This window comes from Mobula birostris, chromosome 16 (assembly GCF_030028105.1).
Source record: "Mobula birostris isolate sMobBir1 chromosome 16, sMobBir1.hap1, whole genome shotgun sequence".
Lineage (NCBI taxonomy): Eukaryota > Metazoa > Chordata > Chondrichthyes > Myliobatiformes > Myliobatidae > Mobula > Mobula birostris.
In genome coordinates, this window is record NC_092385.1 from 53,368,479 (window position 1) to 53,387,478 (window position 19,000).

Consider the following 19,000-nt stretch of genomic DNA (forward strand, 5'->3'; position numbering starts at 1 on the left):
GAAATATGAGGTGGTGTTCCTCCAACCTGAGTGTGGCCCCATATTGACAGTAGAGTAGGCCATGGATTGACATATTGGAATGGGAAGTGGAATTAAAATGGGTGACCACTGGCACATCCCGCTTCTTCTGGTGGACGGAGACTAAGTGCTCAGCGAACAGTCTCCCTATCTACGTCGCATCTCACTGATGTACAGGAGGCCACATGGGAGCACCGGACACAGTAAATGACCCCAACAGACTCAAAGGTGAAGTATCGCTTCGCCTGGAAGGACTGTTTGGGGGCCTTGAATGGTAGTGAGGGAGGAGGTGTAGGGGCAGGTGTAGTACTTGTGTGTGTTGCTTATAATATCTTCAGGAGTGCTTTTTCGAACAGCTTGTTGTTTAGCCCAGGCAGGGATTAGCTATTCTGGATTGGGTGATGTGTAATGAACCAGATTTGATTTGGGAGCTTAGGGTAAAGGAACCCTTATGAGTCAGTGATCATGATACAATAAAATTCACCCTGCAGTTTGGGTGGGACAATCTACAGTCAGATGTATTAGTATTGTCATTGATTAAAAGGAGTTAGAGGAGCACGAGAGAGGAGCTGGCCAAAGTTGATTGGAAGGGGGTACTAGCAGGAATGATGGTATAGCAGCAATGGTTGGAGTTCCTGGGAACAATTCAGAAGGCACAGGGTAGATACATTGCAAAGGAGGAAGAATATTCTAAAGGCAGGATGACATAGCCATGGCCAACAAGAGAAGTCAAAACCAAAAGAGGCCAAGGAGATAGCATGAGCAAAGTTTAGTAGGAATCTAGAGGATTGGGAAGCTTTTAAAAACCTATTGAAGGCAACTAAAAAAGCCATAAGGAGGGGAATGATGAAACATGAAGGTAAGCAAGCTGACAATGTCAAAGAGGATACTAATTGTTTTTTAGATATATTAGGAGTAAAACAGAGGTGAGAGCAAGTATTGGATTGCTGGAAAATGACATTGGAGGATAAGTAATGGGGGACAAGGGAATGGTGGATGAACTGAATAAGTATTCTTCACTCTGTAAGACGGTAGCTGTATGCTGGAAATTTAAGTGTGTCAAGGGGCAGAAGTGAGTGCAGTTGCTATGATGACCCTGTGATTTCAGTCTCTGAGGCTGACGTGAGAGTACCCTACAGAAGAGTGAACCCACGGAAAACATCCAGCCCATAAAGGGTACCTGGCCGAGTATTAAGACCTGTGCTGATCATCTGGTTTGGGTGTTCACCAGTATCTTTAAGCACTCACTTTGGCAGTCCGAGTTACCCACCTGCTTCAAGCAGGCTTTAGTTATACTGGTGCCCAAGAAGAACGTGGCAACCAGCCTCAATGACTGTCATCCAGTAGCACTTGCATCCACAGTACGTATCCACTGCTCCTTGAGAAGTGACTTGGATCCACTCCAATTTGCCTATTGTCACAGCAGGTCAACAGCAGATGCCATTTCATTACCTCTTCACTCAACCCTGGAGTATCTGGATAGTGAAGGTGCTTGCATTAGGATGCTCTTTATGGACTACAGTTCAGAATTCAACACTAACATCTGCTGAAAACTAATCAATAAGCTTCAAGTCCTAGGCCTCGATACTTCCTTGTGCAAATAGATCCTCAATGTCCTCACTCACAGACCCTGTCTGGGATTGGCAATAACATCTCCTCCACAATCTCCCTCAGCACAGGTGTACCACAAGACTGTGTGCTTAGCCATCTGCTCTACTTGTTTTACACCTATAACTGTGTGACTAAGTACAGCTCCAATATCATATTTAAATTTGCTGATAACACCATGTCATTGGCCGAATTAAGGATGGTGATGAATCAATATATAGGAGGGAGACTGGTGTATATATCAGGCAAAGTGGTGCCACAACAACAACTTCACACTCAATGCCAGTAAGACCATGGAGCTGATTATTGACTTCAAGAAGAGGGAACTAGAAATCTGTGAGGCAGTCTTCATCTGAATATCAAAGGTGGAGAGGGTTAGAAACTTTAATTTCCTCAGTGTTATTATTTCAGAGGATCTGTCCTGGATCTGCATGTAAGTGCCATTACAAAGAAAACATGGCAGCACCTCTACTTTCTCAGTAGTTTGTGAAAATTTGGCATGTCATGTAAAACTTTGCTAACCTTCTATAGATGTGTGGTGGGGAGTATATTGACTGGTAGGGAAACAGCAATGCTCTTCTATGGAAAAGCCTACAAAAAGTAGTGGATATGGCTCAATCTATTACAGATAAAGCCTTCTCCACCACTGAGCACATCTATGTGGAGTGTTGTTGCAGGAAAGCAGCAGTCATCATCAAGACCCCCCACCCGCACGGGCCAGACCATGCTCTCTTCTCATAGCTGCCATCGGGAAGAAGGTACAGGAGCCCCAGCACCCGCACCACCGGCTTCAGGAACAGTTATTACTTCTTGAACCAGTGGGGATAACTTCACTTGCCCATCACTGAACTGTTCCTACTGAACTGGAGTCAATTTCAAGGTTATGGATAATAGTCTTTCATTGATTCTATTGTGTTTCTTGTATTTACTGTGATTGTCCACAAGAAAATGAATCTCAGGGAGTGCCTGGTGACATATATGTACATCAATAATCAATTTACTTGTACTTTGTACATTGTAATGAGTACAGGAATGAGATTGATTTCATTAGGGATTTTGAGTGTTCCTGCACTGTGGTACAAAATTGTACGAATTTAAGAAAATCCTAGTTTTAACTGACTAGTAGAATTTCACACAAATGTAAATTTATAGATGTAAGGAAAACTACTTAGTTTAGTGGTAAATGCTTAGATCTACCTACTTTATAAAATAAGAAGGAATCAAGCGAGGTGATTATTCAAAATATAATTGGGCAACTTGATACTATAATAATGTTAAAGTAATGGATAAATAAATGTCAAAGCAAATCATTGCCATTTGTTGCAAACACTTATTGATATGGGGTTAGCCTGGATTAGACATGAGGCCTTAACAATGGAAAGGCAAACTGTGTCGCTTGAGTTAGTTCAGTACAGACATATTAATCATTTATTTTTTTTTTCCACAGAAATTTGCAGTCCAAGTATGATTTGCAGTCCCCTCCAGTCTCACCTCGGGCAGCACAAACAGTGAATACATCCAAAAAGAATCAATCATCTGGTTACAAAGTTCATACCAAGATGAAGAAGGAGATGAAATACATGGACAGATTTCTGTCTCGGAGCCATTCCTCTGTAAGGCAATCAGGAATACAATCCACAGAGGAGCAGTGTGAAGAAGAACAAAATGACACCTGCACACAGTCAGTTACTGAGAATTGCTTGGCAGAGCTGGCTCCAAAGGATAATGATGCCGAACCCTCGACTTCTGGACCAAAGGAAATAGTGAAAGGTTGTTGTCAAAAAAAAATGACTATAAATAAGTGTTATGTGAACTAATGCAAGTGTTCAGTTGGCATTAACTCCTTTGGCAGTAAACAAACTTGTATTTCTGCAGCTGCTTAAAATAATGATTGAAGATTTCAGTTTAAGTAGAAAACTTAGGGAATTTGGCATTAATTTCCTATAGAGAAGAGGTTGAGGAATATTTAAAAGAGACGTTCATTGTAAGTTAAATATTTTAAGATTGTGAGACCATAAATAATAGGAACAGGAGTAGATCATTCAGTCATTTAAGCTTGCTCTGACATTCTCACTCTTCCCCATAACCCTTGCAGATTGAACATCTGTATCTTTCGCAGCCTTAAGTATACACAAAGAGTTGGCGCTCGCAGTTCTGTTGAAAAGATTCTTAACCTCATGCAAGAAGGAATTCTTTCTCATCTTAGTTTTAAAGAGCACCTCCTCATTTTGAGGGAGAGAAGCATAAGCCAAATGTATCAGTGTCGCATTGGAATCAAGGGAATTACAGAGGCATGAGAGAGGAGTTTGCCCAGGTGGATTGGAGGATGATACTGGCGGGGATGATGGTGGAGATGGCTGAAGTTTCTGGGAATGGTTCACGAGGCGCAGAATAGATATGTCCCACAGAAGAAGTACTCAAATGATAGGGTAGGGAGCTGTGGCAGACAAGGCAAGTTAAGAACTGCATAAAATCCAGGGAAAGGGCATATAAGGTAGCAAAAATGAGTGGGAAGTTGGATGATTGGGAAGCTTTTAAAATCCAACAAAGGCCATAAGAAGGGAAAAGATGAAATGAGGGCAAACTAGCCAATAATATAAAGCAGGATACCATAAGTTTTTTCAGTTGTATAAAGAGTAAAAGGCAGGTGAGAGTTGATATTGGACCACTGGAAAATGATGCTGGTGAGGTTGTAATGGGGGACAGAGATGGCAGATGAACTTAGTGGGTACTTTGCATCTGTCTTCACACTGAAGACTCTAACAGTGTGCCAGAGGTGCGTGAGTGTCAGGGAGCAGCAGTGAGTGCCATTGCTATTACAAAGGAAAAAGTACTAGGCAAACTGAAAGGTCTTAAGGTGGATAAGTCACCTGGATCAGATGGACTACGTCCCAGTCTTGAGAGAGGTTGCTGAAGAGCTAACAGATGCATTGGTCATGATCTTTCAAGAATCACTTGATTCTGGCATGGTCCTGGAGGACTGGAAGATTGCAAATGTCACTCCACTCTTTAAGAAGGCAAAAAAAAGGAAATTATAGGCCAGTTTGGAGACTAATGATGAAATAAGTTAAGGTCAGCATGGTTTCTGTAACGGGAAATCTTGCCTGACAAATCTGTTAGTGTTCTTCCAGGAAGTAACAAGCAGTGTGGTCAAAGGAGAGGCAGTGGATGTCATTTACTTGGATTTTCAGAAGGTATTTGAGGTTGCTTAACAATATACAATCCTATGGCGTTACAGGAAAGATACTAGCATAATAGAGGAATGGCTGACAGGTAGGAGGTAGCGAGTGGGAATTAAAGGGGCCTTTTCTGGTTGGCTGTCAGTGACTATTGGTGCTCCTCAGGGGTCAGTATTGGGACCGCTACTTTTCACATTGTTTGTTAATGATTTGGATAATGGAATTGATGGCTTTGTGGCAAATTTTGTGGATGGTGCGAAGATGGGTGGAAGGGTAGGTTGGAAGACTTAGACAAATTGGAAGAATGGGCAAAATAGTGGCAGATGGAATAAAGTGTTGGGAAATGTATGTTAATGCATTTTGGTAAAAGGAACAGCAGTGTAGACTAATGTCTAAACGGGGAGAAGGTTCAAACATCAGAGGTGTAAAGGGACAGGAGTCATCGTGCAAGGCTCCCAGAAGGTTAATTTACAGGTTGAGTCTGTGGTAAAAAAGGCAAATGCAATGTTGGCATTTATTTCAAGGGGAATAGAATATAGAAGTAAGGAAATAATGCTGAGGCTTCATAAGACACTAGTCAGGCTGCACGTGGAGTATTGCCAACAGTTTGGGCCCCATATCTCAGAAAGGACGTGTTGTCATTGGGGAGAGTCCAGAGTAGGTTCACAAGGATGATTCCAGGAATGAAAGGGTTAACATATGAAGAGAGTTTGGCAACTTTGGGTCTGTACTTGCTGTGGGGCCGGGGGGAACCTCATTGAAACCTACCGAATGTTGAAAGGACTAGATAGGGTGGATGTGGAGAGGATGTTTCCTATGGTGGGGGTATCCAGAACTAGAGGGCACAGACTTAAAACAGAGGTGCGAACTTTTAGGAAGGAGGTAAGGAGGAATTTGTTTAGCCCGAGAATAGTGAATCTGGAATGCTGTGCCACAGACTACGGTGGAGGCCGTGGGTATATTTAAGGTGGGATCTGGGATCAGCCATGTTAGAATAGAGAAGAAGACTTGATGGGCTGAATGGCCTAATTGTGTTCCCATGTCTTATGGTTTTATTCTGAGACAATGCCCTCTGGTCCTTGACTCTCCCAGGAGAATAATCATTCTCTCCACATTTACCCCTGTCTAGACATTAAGAATCTTAGTTGTTTCAATAACGTTGCTTTACATTAAACTGTAGTTAGTACAGTCTCATCCTGTTTAACCCTACCTCAGGGCAATCTGGAATTATCCACATGAATCTTCTCTAAACCAGCTGTAATGAATTACCTTTCCTTAAACAGAGGGACTAAGGTTGTTTACATTACTCCAGACGTGGTCTTACTAGTAGCTGTACTGATATCGTAAAGCTTTCATATTTAATTCCTTTAAAATAAGGCCCAGCATTCAATTATTTTCCCTGTTGCTTGTTAAATATATCATATTTCATGCACAAGGGCACCATAAATCCCTTTGTTCTGCAGCTTACTGTAAGTTTTCTCCATATAAAATTATTTTTTCTTCTGAATTTTCTTCTAAACTGAACATTTTCTCATTATATTCCATATGCTAACTTATTATTTGCTCATTAATCTATCAGTTTCTATCTGTACACTCTTACAGTCCCGGTAGTGATCCTGTGCTTTCCCACTGATAGCTTGCTAAGCTGAAGATAACTAGCTTATCTCTACTCACTGCTTCTTTGGGACCTCAAAGCAACCTTATTGAAACAACTAAGATTCTTAAGGCCTAGAGAGAGGGTAAATAGGGAGAGAATGATTATTCTCCTAGTATATCTACTCGTTCTCTTTATCCACTCATATTGAGACTTAGAAACATAGAAAACCTATAGCACAATACAGGCCCTTCGGCCCACAATGCTGTGCCAAACATGTACTTGCTTAGAAATTACCTCAGGTTACTAATAGCCCTCTATTTTTCTAAGCTTCACGTATCTATCTAGGAATCCCTTAAAAGACCCTGTTGTATCTGCTTGCACCACCGTTGCTAGCAGCCTATTCCACGTGCTCACCACTCTCTGTGTATAAAGAAGACTTACCCCTGACATCTGCTCTGCACCGACTTCCAAGCACCTTAAAACTGTGCACTCTCATGTTAGCCATTTCAGCCCTGGGAAAGAGCCTCTGACTATCCACACAACTGATGCCTCTCATCATCTTATGCAGTTCTATCAGGTCACCTCTTATCCTCTGTTGCTCCAAGGAGAAAAGGCCAAGTTCACCCAACCTATTCTTATAAGGCATGCTCCCCAATCCAAGCAACATCTTTGTGAATCTCCTCTGCACCCTTTCTATAGTTTGCACGTCTTTCCTGTAGTGAGGTGACCAGAACTGAGCACAGTACTCCAAGCGGGGTCTGACCAGGGTCCGATATAGCTGTAACATTACCTCTCGGCTCTTGAACTCTATCCCTCGGTTGATGAAGGCCAATACACACAGTCAACCTGTGCAGCAGTGTTGATTGTTCTATGGACTCGGACCCCAAGATCCCTCCGATCCACCACACTGCCAAGAGTATTACCATTAATACCATATTCTGCCATCATATTTGACCTCACACATCTGGGTTGAACTCCATCTGTCACTTCTCAGCCCAGTTTTGCATCCTATTGATGTCCCGCTGTAATCTCTGACAGCCCTCCACACTATCAACAAAACCCGCCAGCATTTGTGTCATCAGCAAATTTACTAAACCATCCCTCCACCTCCTCATCCAGGTCACTTATAAAAATCACGAAAAGAAGGGGTCCCAGAACAGATCCCTGAGGCACACCACTGGTTACCAGCCTCTATGCAGAATATGACCTGTCTACAACCACTCTTTGTTTACTCAAGAAAACTCTAATATTCTGTATTATTCATGAAACCATTGCTGACTCTGCCAAATTAAATTGTGGTTTTTCAGATGTGTTGCTTTTATTTCAATTCTAACACACACAATGCTAGAAAAACTCAGCATCTGTGAAGGGGAATAAACAGTTACCGTTTCAGGAGGAAGCCCTTTATCTGGCTAATTGTTTCATTACCTGCTTTTTGTTGGAGGTGCAACACTGACAGTTTTCCAACTCTCTGGTACATCTCCAAAATCCAAGGACATTTGGACATTTATAACTAAGACATCCACATCTTGGTAGTCATTTATTTCAGGGCGATTTGATTGAAATAATAAGCTGACACTGCTTCATTTGGCAGGATTTTAGTAATTAGAGTGTACACATTCAGAAGTTGATATGAGAGTTCCTATTTTAATGAATGGCTCTGGAAAGTGGTATATGAAAGATTGGGTGGAAGCAGGTTAGATACTTGTACAGGAAAAAAGATGTAGAACTATGGGGAATGACCAGTGGAATGGGATGAATTGGATAGCACTTTAAGTTGTTGTTGTAGGTTGAATGGTTTTCTGTGTTGCATGAATCAACATTGAATTTTACTTTTGTTTCTGTATTAGCCACATAGGGCATGACAGAGAATATATGATATGGATATGGTTGATAGTCAACCTCCATCTGTGAACAGGAAGCTTGAAACAGCATATTTTCTCTTCTTTTTTCATGTAGTGGATTGTCCTGTTTGTGCAGTTGCTATCCCTGAAAAGAACATTAACAGGCATCTCGATGGCTGCCTAATACGAGAAGATAAAAAGGAAAGTCTTCGAAGGTACTACATTCAGATTGGCTCATATATTACTGTTCTGCAAAATGTTATCTTGTCTTATTCAGGTGCTTTCTTATTAGCAGTCCTTGAAGCACATTAAAAGAGTGATTCTTTCATGTTGGATCAGCAAAAATTCGTTAAGATGTAGCATAAGGACAAAGAATTTGGAATAGCTCATTGTTTATAATTTAGCATTGTTTATGTGGAATCTTTGATTTTCAGCTCATTACTTTGGGTGTTAATATTGGAAGTAGGATTATTTTTTTAAACATTCATCAGCAGTAATAATTTATACTTTAGTGCATAATTCAGGAATTGTGAATAATATACTTGTGCGCTGTTCTCGCCTCTTCATTCGGTCATCTGCAAATATAATTGGATTATAATCTTAATGGCAGATGTTGGGCAATGATATTCTGTAAATTCAAGAACTCTGCGTTTATCAGTTACTCTGCCCAAGGCCATCACACTTGGAACCAAGTATTTGGTTAGTTGGAATTCACTGACGTGTCATGAAATTTGTTGACTTTGAGGCAGCAGTACAATGAAATACATAAAACCAGAGGAAAAAAAGCTGTGAATTAGTGGGTTAGTACCTCCAGGATTACTCTGGTTTTAACCTTCCACATCCTTTCTATCTGTTCTTTCAAGCCCTGGCATTTCTCCAGCTTCTCATATTCTTTCTTCCTGATGTTACTGTCATTCAGGATTACCAAATCTATTACTATGACTTTCTTCTGACCCTTGTCCAAAATTACTATGTCTGGTTGGTTAGCCAGTACTTTTGATTCAGTCTGTATTTGGAAATCCCACAGGATCTTAGCTCTGTTATTCTTCACTACCTTCTCAGGTGTTTCTGATTTGTCCAATCCATACTCAGCGCAGATGTTCCTGTACACAATTCCTGCAACTTGGTTGTGTTGTTCAGTGAATGTTGTCCATGCCTGTGTCTTGCGCTCTGCTACTGTCTGCTAGATGTTTCAGTGAATTTCTTGCACAGTCTGCATCATGGGTCTTGTCTGGTGTGATAGAACCTTGCTTCTGTTGCTCTTGCGCTCACCGCCTGTTCTTGTGCAGCCATGAGCAGTGCCTCTGTGTTATCTCAACCCTGCCATTTCCAGCCATTGGTAGGACTTTATGCCAGCCTCCTCTGATATCTGGCGATGATACATCCTGTACAGTGGCTTATCCTGCCATGGGCTCTGGTCCTCTGGCTCTGCTTCACCTACTTCCATTCCCATGTTCCCTGCCTGCTGTCTGAGGTCTGAGGTAGTCCTTAGGGGCCATCTTCCTGACATACTCATAGGTGTTTTGCATTTCTTCCAGGACTGTGGCCTTGACACTTCCAAGTCCCCATCCTCCTTTATTCCGGTGGGTATATAGTCGCTCAACGTTGGACTTTGGGTGGAATCTTCCATGTATTGTTAGTAGTTTCTGGGTCTTGATATCAGTGGCTTCCAGCTCATTCCTTGGCCAGCACACTATTGCGGCTGGGTATCTGATGCCTGGTAGGGTGAATGCGTTAATGGCTCTGATCTTGTTCTTCCCATTCAACTGGCTTTTTAGGACCTGTCTCACCCTTTGGAGGTACTGAGATTTTGCAGCCTTCCTTGTGTCCTCATTGTGGCATCCATTTATATATTTGCTACCCATTGCTGGATATCTACTGCTCTGATAGTGACTGGTTCTTCCTCCCGGAGGTTGCAGAAGCTTGCTGTAGGTCTTTCAGCCATTGGGCACTAGTGTTATGTGATATATACACATATACTCTTCCAATACTTCTTGATTGCTGTTTAGGTTTGTTCAGGTACTGGCACGTTGTTACCCTGGAACTATACAAATACTTTTCCTGGTTCTTGGAGAAGGGTGCATGTATTTGCTTAGCCTCTACATCCTTAGGGTACCTCTGTAGTCTAGTAACCAGAGCTGGTAACTGTTACTTGGCAGTTTCCAGCACTTCGGCTGTAGACCTACCTCTGTACTTCCTTGATAGCTGAGATGAGTCTTTGATCTTCACACCTTTCTGCAGCTCATTTAGTCTGCTGACCTCTGCCCTTGTTACCATCTTGGCTTCCATTCGTTGTCTCCAGAGGGGTTATGACAGTACTCTCCACTGTATTTAATTTTGTAGCCCAGCATTTCTTGGGCTGCTGCTGCTGATGCATTTATTATGTTATTGGTCTCAGTTTCGTTGGAGGTTGCAATTGTGAGTAGTGCTTCATTGGCTGCTTCTAGCATGTTGTCTGATGGAATTTTATCCATTCTGAAATTGCTGGATCAAAAGACTCAAAGAGGATACCCACGTGCAGGGAGAGGCTGGCCTGCCTATTATGACCCATTTAACCATCAGCTTTTTAACTTTTTTAACCATTTAACCAAAAGGCTTGCTGCAGTGCAGCAAAAACAACCTTAAACTTATACTCCATGCCTTATGAATAGAAGAATAACTGTCAGTTCCAACGTGCGGATTATGGAACTTAATCTAATTTGCTTTTAGAAACTCTTTTGATAAACTTGAAAGTTTGAACCAATGCTCGCAGTCATTTTTTTCTGTTTCGCTGATAGTTACCCTACTGGATCCCTTTGAGAATGGTTGCTAATCCTCAATTATAAAGTGCTAATTTTCTGATATGCACGTGGATTGATGATTTTGCTATTGCCATTTTAAAAATAGGTTAATTTGAACATCTCTGTTTCACAAAACTGTAAGTTACTCTGGTGAATACTTACATTCAGAAGGCTGGATAATTTAAGCATGAATAAGGGGGAGATGTAGCTCATTGGGAGTAAAGATTATATGCATTTAAGATGGGTATATACAAGAGGAGTAAATGAAATTGTGAATTAGAGTTAAATGCCTGGATTAGAGCAATCCATCTTCGTACATCCAAAGCTAATTGCTCTGTTTATTAATGTCATTCCTTCACTTTGTTTGGTTAGTCTGTTTATTATCTCGTTTTCCCAATCAAAAATATGTCCTTTGTGCTGTGCTGTGTATCCTGTTTTACTCAGGATTGATCTCATAAATTGCTGCAGTTTTTTAATAACATTTTAACATTCTTAAAGGCACTCACTTGTGCTGAGGTATGGTATCTTGAGGGAAATGCCATGTTGACCAGAATGAAGTGATTAATAGATGTTTCACAATTAATCCTGAAGATGGCAACAGCTACCCATTAACGTTTTGTCATAGTCACAGATTCTCATTCAGGAGTGGGAGCTGCAGCTGAGTTTCTGATTAGTTTTAGAACTGCACTTACTTTGCTTTAAAATTATGGATTAATTTTAGCATCTAGACAGAGAACATGTAAATCAGCCTAAACCAGTAACAGTTTTGACAGCAGGTGATCCTGCAGGCAGGGTTCAGAGAAGCCCTATGTGCTGATGAACCTCTCTGATTTGCAGGGACTGGCCTTCCAATGAACAACTGGATCCAGGATTGTGCTGAATGGTCCAGTGGAAGGCAATTAGCACGTTTGGAGGTCTCAGCAGTCACTGAGAGATCTACCTCAGTGACTGAGCTTTCTTCCCATTTACAAGATTTATATCCTGGCCTGCAGACGAAGAGTCAATATTTCCATTCCAATTTATTTTCAAAATGTAAGCATGAAAACAGTAACAGAAAATTTTATTACCAGGATTCCTTCATCCCATAGTTGGTCAACTGTTGCCTTGACATCAAAGCCAGTCATTTTTACCATCCTCCTAGAATTCAGGTCTTTATTTCACCTTTGGCCCAAGGTTGTGGTGAAGTTCACACTATATGTGGATGAGCAGGGTTTGAATGAGTAAGTGCTCCACTATAGCACTATATTTGACATATTGCATCACTCAGCAAATAATTGAGAACCGACTGGGTGATAACGGATATCTGGCTGAACATGATTGCACTCTTCGATTTTATGTTTAACACTTTTATATTGTCTGAAAGGATGTTGTAGGCTCTAGATTCAGTGGGAACTTTTATAGACCACAGACCATAAGAGAAAGGAGCAGAATTAGGCCATTCAGCCCCTTGGATCTGCTCCACCATTTAATCATGGCCAATCCATTTTTCCTCTCAATGTTATTCTTCTGCCTCCTCCCTGTAACCTTTCACGCACTGACTAATCAAGAACTTACCAATCTCTACCTTAATCATACCCAATATTCTGGCCTTCATAGCCACCTGTGGTAATCAGTTCCACAGATTCACCACTCTCTGGCTAAAGAAATTCCTCCTCATCTCCATTCTAAATGGATGCCCCTCTATTCTGAGGCTGTGCTCTCTGGTGCTAGACTCCCCCATTATAGGAAACATCCCCTCCACATCCACTCTATTTAGCCTTTCAACATTTGCTAAGTTTCAATGAGACCCCCCCCCCCCCCGTTCTTCTAAATTCCAGGGAGTACAAGCCCAGAGCCATCAAATGCTTCTCAGAAATAACTGTTTCATTCCTGGAATCATTCTCATGAACCTCCTCTGAACCCTCTCCAATGTTTGCACATCTTTTCTTACACAAGGGGTCCAAAACTACTCTCAATACTCTTAACTGCAGTCTGACCAATGTCTTACAAAGCATCAGGATTACATCCTTGCTCTTATCTTCTAGTCCTCTCGAAATGAATGGTAACATTGCATTTGCCTTCCTCGTCAGTAACTCAACCTGCAAGTTATCCTGTAGGGAATCCTGCACAAGGTCTCCCAAGTCCCTTTGCACCTTGGATTTTTGAATTTTCTGTCTATTTAGTAATAGTTTCTGCTTTTATTTCTTCTACCAAAGTGCATGACCGTACATTTCCCAACACTGCATTCCATTACCACTTCTTTGTCCATTCTCCTAATCTGTCTAATCCTCCTGTAGAGTCTCTGCTTCCTCAACACTCTCTGCCCCTCCACCTATCTTTGTATCATCTGCAAAATTGGCATCAAAGCCATCAATTTCGCCATCCAAATCATGGACATGTAACGTAAAAGGAAACACTCCCCACATCAACTCCTGCGCAACAACACTAGTCACCGGCAGCCAGCCAGAAAAGGCTGCTTCTATTTGCACTCCTCGCCTCCTGTCAATCACCAACTTGCCCCTCACATCTTTGAAATTGCCCTCCCTCACCTTAAATGTATACCCTCTTATTTTAGATGTTTCATTGCTGGGAAAAAGGTGCAGTGGATTCCAATTAATTAGGCCATTGATTAATCGGGGCAGCTACTTACTTGGGCAATTCTTAAAGAACAAAAACTAATTGAGAAAATACCTGGGATTTGCTTTGTTTATAGCATCAGTTGCTTGATTTTTTTCACTGATAGTTGGCGAGAAATAACTAATAAGACAATTCAGATCTGTGTTGCTCACTGCAGTTTCAAGCATTCAGGCTTGGAGATGTCAGAAGCAACTGGGAGTGAAAATGAAATAATTTCAGTTTCAACAACTTAGGAACTGCAGAGAATTTGAAGGCCTTATGTTACGTACCCTGTAACTGGGTTGCCAAACGAGCAGAAATGGACCACTCGTTGGAGTCTGGATTACTAGGAACTAATAAAGTTTTATCAAAGAAATAAGTAACACAGTACTCTAATTGTAAGTATATAAATGCAACAGGTTAGCAATGATAATACACACATGTACACAGAACTAGGGTAATAGGAATCAAACCAAGCTCTATCGCAGTCTAGGGGTAAAATGATCAGTCTTAAGTGACGCGGAGTTCAGTTTAGCTTAGTACAGTTCGCAGTAATCGCTGTTGTGCCGTTGGAGGGGGGGGTGCAATTTGATTCAGGCAGACCTTTGATGCTTTCGCAGTTGGTTTTCGGGCGGACCCTTTTACGTCTTCTATCCCGCTGTGGTCACCGACTGTGACCCCTCTGTTCCGGATACGACCGTTCTTCCGTGGTGAACCCGGCACCCAGGCAAGGGCGGACACGCACACCAGGTTCCCACCGATCATACCTTTACACCCTGTGAGTCTATGGTTGGTTCCTGCGAACCAGACCTTCAAACTTCCACCAACTTGTGGGGGCACACTGCTCTTCTAGGGTCTTGTTATCTCGTGATCTCGTGGTGTGTCCCGTGCCTTAGTGAACCTGTTCTTTTTATCCCCCTGCTGGAGTATGTGTGTCCCGTACCTTAGTGAACCTGTTCTTTTTATCCCCCTGCTGGAGTATTACCTGTCCATCAAACTTCAAACGGTTCAGGTTCAAAGCAATCGGTCTGTCAATATTCTGAATTGTGTTTCTTTTCCGTTAATCTCTCTCACCTCTCTCATTAACATTTTGAACGTTTCTCCATTGTCCCCCTTATCTCTTTCATTAGCATCAATCGTCTGATAACTTGGTTTGGCGTCACACTTGACAATTATCTTGATTGTTACAATGGAAATGAAGATTTGGCAAGATTTAATTGTCAAAAGCAGTTCATTATCTCCACTTGGTATCTGCACTGATTTACAGTCAATCAAAAGAACATGCAGCGTACACTGTCTATAACTTTTAGGAACTAATACAGTTTTATAGTACTGTATTAGTAGTGTTTTACCTTATTCTGTATTTTGTTACTCAATTAAATGATTGTCCTTTTTTGTATATATACCTTTAACAAATTCCATGGAACTTCAGCTAATTGGGGGCAGCTGCATAATTAGGCCAAAATGTACAGGTCCTGATGTGTCCCAATTTACTGGAATCCACTGTACTGTCTGGTTGCTCTATCTATGCCTCACATAACTTCTATCAGATTTTCCTTCAGGCTCTGCTGCTCCAGAGAATACAATCCAAATGTGTCCAACCTCTCATTCTAGCACATGCTCTCTAATCCAGGTACAATCCTGGTAAACCTCTTCTGCACCCTCTCCAAAGTCTTGACATCCATCCTGTAATGGGGCAACCAGAATTGTATGCAATACTCCAGATGTGGTCTAAGTAGAGGTTTAAATCTGCAACATACCTTCTTGAATTTTGAACTTAATGCCTCGACTAATAAAGGCAAGCATGTTGTATGCCTTCTTAACCACTCTATCAATGCTTTACTAAAATCCATGCAGAGAACATAGCTCTACCTTCATCAATCACTCTCGTCACCTTATCAAAAAAGTTCAGTTAAGTTAGTAAGACAGACACAATTAGCCTTAAACCATCTCTCTCTAATTAGGCCATGGGGTTTTCCAGACATCATAGATTCTTTTGCTAAGAATTCTCTTCAATAACTTTGCTACCACTGGTGAGATACACCAGTGTACAGTCTCCTGAATTATCCTTTGTTTCCTTCTTGAATAACGGAACAATATTAGGTACTCACCAGTCCTTCAGGACCTTGCCTATAGCTAGAGAGGACACAAAGATATTGGTCAAGGCCCTAGCAATCTCTTCACTTGCTTCTATCAATTAATTAGATACATCCCGACAGTTCCTGGGGACTTATCCACCTTAATATTCTTGAAGAGACCCAGCATTACCTTTTCCTTTACTTTGAAATGCCCTAGCATATTAATACTCTAGGCACTGCTTTCCCTATCCTCCATGTTTTTCTCCTTTGTAAATACTGATGTAAAGTACTCATTAAGGACCTCACCACATCCTTAGCATTCAAGCAAATGTTTCCCCCTTTATCCTTGAGTGGTCTCACTCTCTCCTTAGTTATCCTCTTGCTCCTGATGTATGTGTAGAGTGCATTCGGATTCTCTTTAATCCAATTTGCCAAGGACTTTACATGGCCTCTCTTGGATTTGCTAATTCCATTCTTGGGTTATTTTCTGGCCTCTTTATAATCCTCAAGGGCTGTGTTTGATTCTAGCTTTCTACGATTTGTATACTTTCCCTTTTCCTTCTTGACTAAATTCATCATATATCTTGACATCCAAGGTTCTCTTACCTTGCCATGCTTGTCCTTCCTTCTGACGGGAACATACCTGTCCCATACACTTTGCAGTTCGTCTTTAAACATCCTCCACATGTCAGATGTGGACTTGCCCAAAAATAGCTGTTCTCAATTTACTCTCCCTAGTTCCTGCCTTATGCTCTCATAATTTACCCTGCTCCAGTTTAATACTCTCCCACTAGGACCATACTTATCCTTATCTATAGCTACCTTAAAACTTAAGCTGTGGTCAGTGTTCTCTAACTGCTCACCTGCTGAAAGGTAGGTTACCTGACCAGGCTCATTACCTAACACTAGGTCCAGTATAGCTCCTCCTCTTGTTGGACTATCTTAAATCAGATGATTTAAGAAACCCTGCTGGATGAACTTTACAATTTCTGCATCATCCAAACCTCTTTCACGAAGAAGATTCCAATTTATTTTAGTGAAGTTGAAATCCCTGAAGACAACAACCCTATTGAGTTTACACCTTTCCTTAATCTGACTGCATATTTGTTCCTCAATGTCCCAGTGACTATTGGGAGTTTGTAATACAATCCCATAAGAATGATTACATTCTTTCTATACTTAAGTTTTACCCATGTAGAATTCAGTGGACAAGCCCTCCATTATGTTCCTACTGAGTGTAGCTGTGTTATTGTTCCTGTTTAGTAGTGCAGTTCCACCCCCATCTTTTATCTCCCTCTCTAACTTTTCTAAAACATTGAACTCCTGAAAAATTAAGTGCCGATTCCTGACCCTCTCTCAACCAAGTCTCTGTAATGGCCACAACATCATAGTTCCATGTACTGATCCATATCCTAAGTTCATCACCTTTATAATATTCCTACTATTAAAATACACACTATTAAAAGGGTCTGACCCATTGTATCTATTACGTTGCTCCTGTCTGTTTTCCTAATGTCTATCTTCCTCTCCATCCCTCCAGTTTCTGACCTGGTACTCTGGTTCCCATCTTCGTGACAAACTAGTTTAAACCCTCCTGAGTAGCACCAGTGAATCTCCAAACCAAGATCTTGGTTCCCTTCCAGTTTAAGTGCCACCCATCCCTCCTGCACAGATCATCCCTGCTGCAGAAGAGGTTCCAATGATCCAACAACCTGAATTCCTGCCCCCTGTACCTGTTCTTCAGCCACTCTTTCATCTGTACTATCATTCTATTCCTGCCCAGACTAACACATGGCACTGGGAGTAATCCAGAGATTACTACCTTGAAGGTCTTGCTCTTCAGCCTCTTTCCTAACTCCCTACACTCGCTGCACAGGATCTCTTTCCTCTTTCTACCTATTTCATTGGTACCAATATGTACCATGACCTCTGGCTGCTCACCCTCCCCCTTGAGAATATTCTGCAGCTGCTCTGAGACCTCCTGGACCCTAGAACCTGGGAAGCAACACATCATCCTGATTTCTCTTTCACAGTCACAGAATCTCCTGTCTGTACCCCTAACTATGAGTCTCCTATCACCATCCCTCTGCCTGATTTTTATCCTTCTGTGCTGATCCTCAGTCGGCTACTGTGCCACTGCTGGCTGCTGCTGCTACTACTGTGCCCTGATAGCTCATCATCACCAGCAGTATCCAAGAGATATACTTGTTGCTGAGAGGAATGGCCATAGGGAACTCTGCATTGACTGCTTATTTCCATTCTTCTCCTGGTGATCATCTAGCTACTGTCTGAAGTCTATCTCTGGGTGTGACCACCTCAATAAAAGTTTCATCTTCCTCGATGGTCCTGAGTACATCAGCTCCAGCTCCGCTTACTTGACCTTGTCAGTTAGGAACAGAATTTGGGTGTTTTTCCTGCACAGATGGTCATCAGGGAGACTGTTGGGTACCCTGAAATGTCATACCTCACACAGTGAACATTCCATTGCTTCAACCATCCTGCCGACACTGAACTAAGGACCAAGGATTTACAGACAAAAAAAAACGCTTGCCTGTACTTTCTCTCTGAAACCTTTGAGTTTCGCACCACCTGGGTCACTTATTCAGCCTCTTCTGGCTGCCCTTGCTGTATCTCTAGGTCCAACCTCTAAAGCCCAAGTTCCACAATCTAAAACGAATTACTCGGCATCCTTTGCCTCTGCCTGTAAATGCTGAAGCCTGTGGAGCCAAAGGCTGCTCACTCTAATAATGGCTGCTGCACTTACATCTCACTTATTTTTATTGGCTCAAATAAAACTCACTCCTGATGAGACATCCTGTTTTCAGAAAGCTCAATATGAGTTGCAGCATCCTGAAAGTGAGTCTACAGGCTATGGAACAAGTTCAACGCTGAGGTGTGTGAAGCCATTCCTGATGGCTGTAGGACAACAACGGCTCTGGAACTAGGTGGCGTGGAACGGGACCCAAGACCCCTGCAGCTCCCATCTGATGGTACTAGCAAGAAGTGAGGGAGATTGGTCAAATGCAGACAGTCGGGACAGACTCAGGTGGGGGATCTTGGCTGGCACGAAGTAGTAGGGCTGAACACTGGTTAGTTTTCCACTCTCAGGCCTTGACTCTTTAATCTGGCTTGAAGTCCGCACTGACCATCTTTTCTGACGACAATGGTTGAATACCGTCTGCTTCAAGGTGCTGTACCTGCATTCCTGAGAGTCAAGTTCATCGAATCCTTCAGGAAACTGTTGCTAGTTTGTTTAGATGGTTCAAAAGTATATTTCTTGAAGGGAAATTACAGGCTGTGG

At 41.9% G+C, this 19,000-nt stretch overlaps 1 protein-coding gene across 2 annotated transcripts in view; it reads left to right on the plus strand.

Moving 5' to 3' along the window:
- Positions 1 to 19,000, plus strand: part of rad18 (RAD18 E3 ubiquitin protein ligase) — a 280,171-nt gene that overhangs the window by 51,772 nt on the left and 209,399 nt on the right. For both annotated transcript variants that reach the window (XM_072280649.1, XM_072280650.1), the window contains exons 5-6: positions 3,074 to 3,396; positions 8,362 to 8,461. In XM_072280649.1, the coding sequence (XP_072136750.1) occupies positions 3,074 to 3,396; positions 8,362 to 8,461 (423 nt within the window). The remainder of the gene's footprint in view (positions 1 to 3,073; positions 3,397 to 8,361; positions 8,462 to 19,000) is intronic.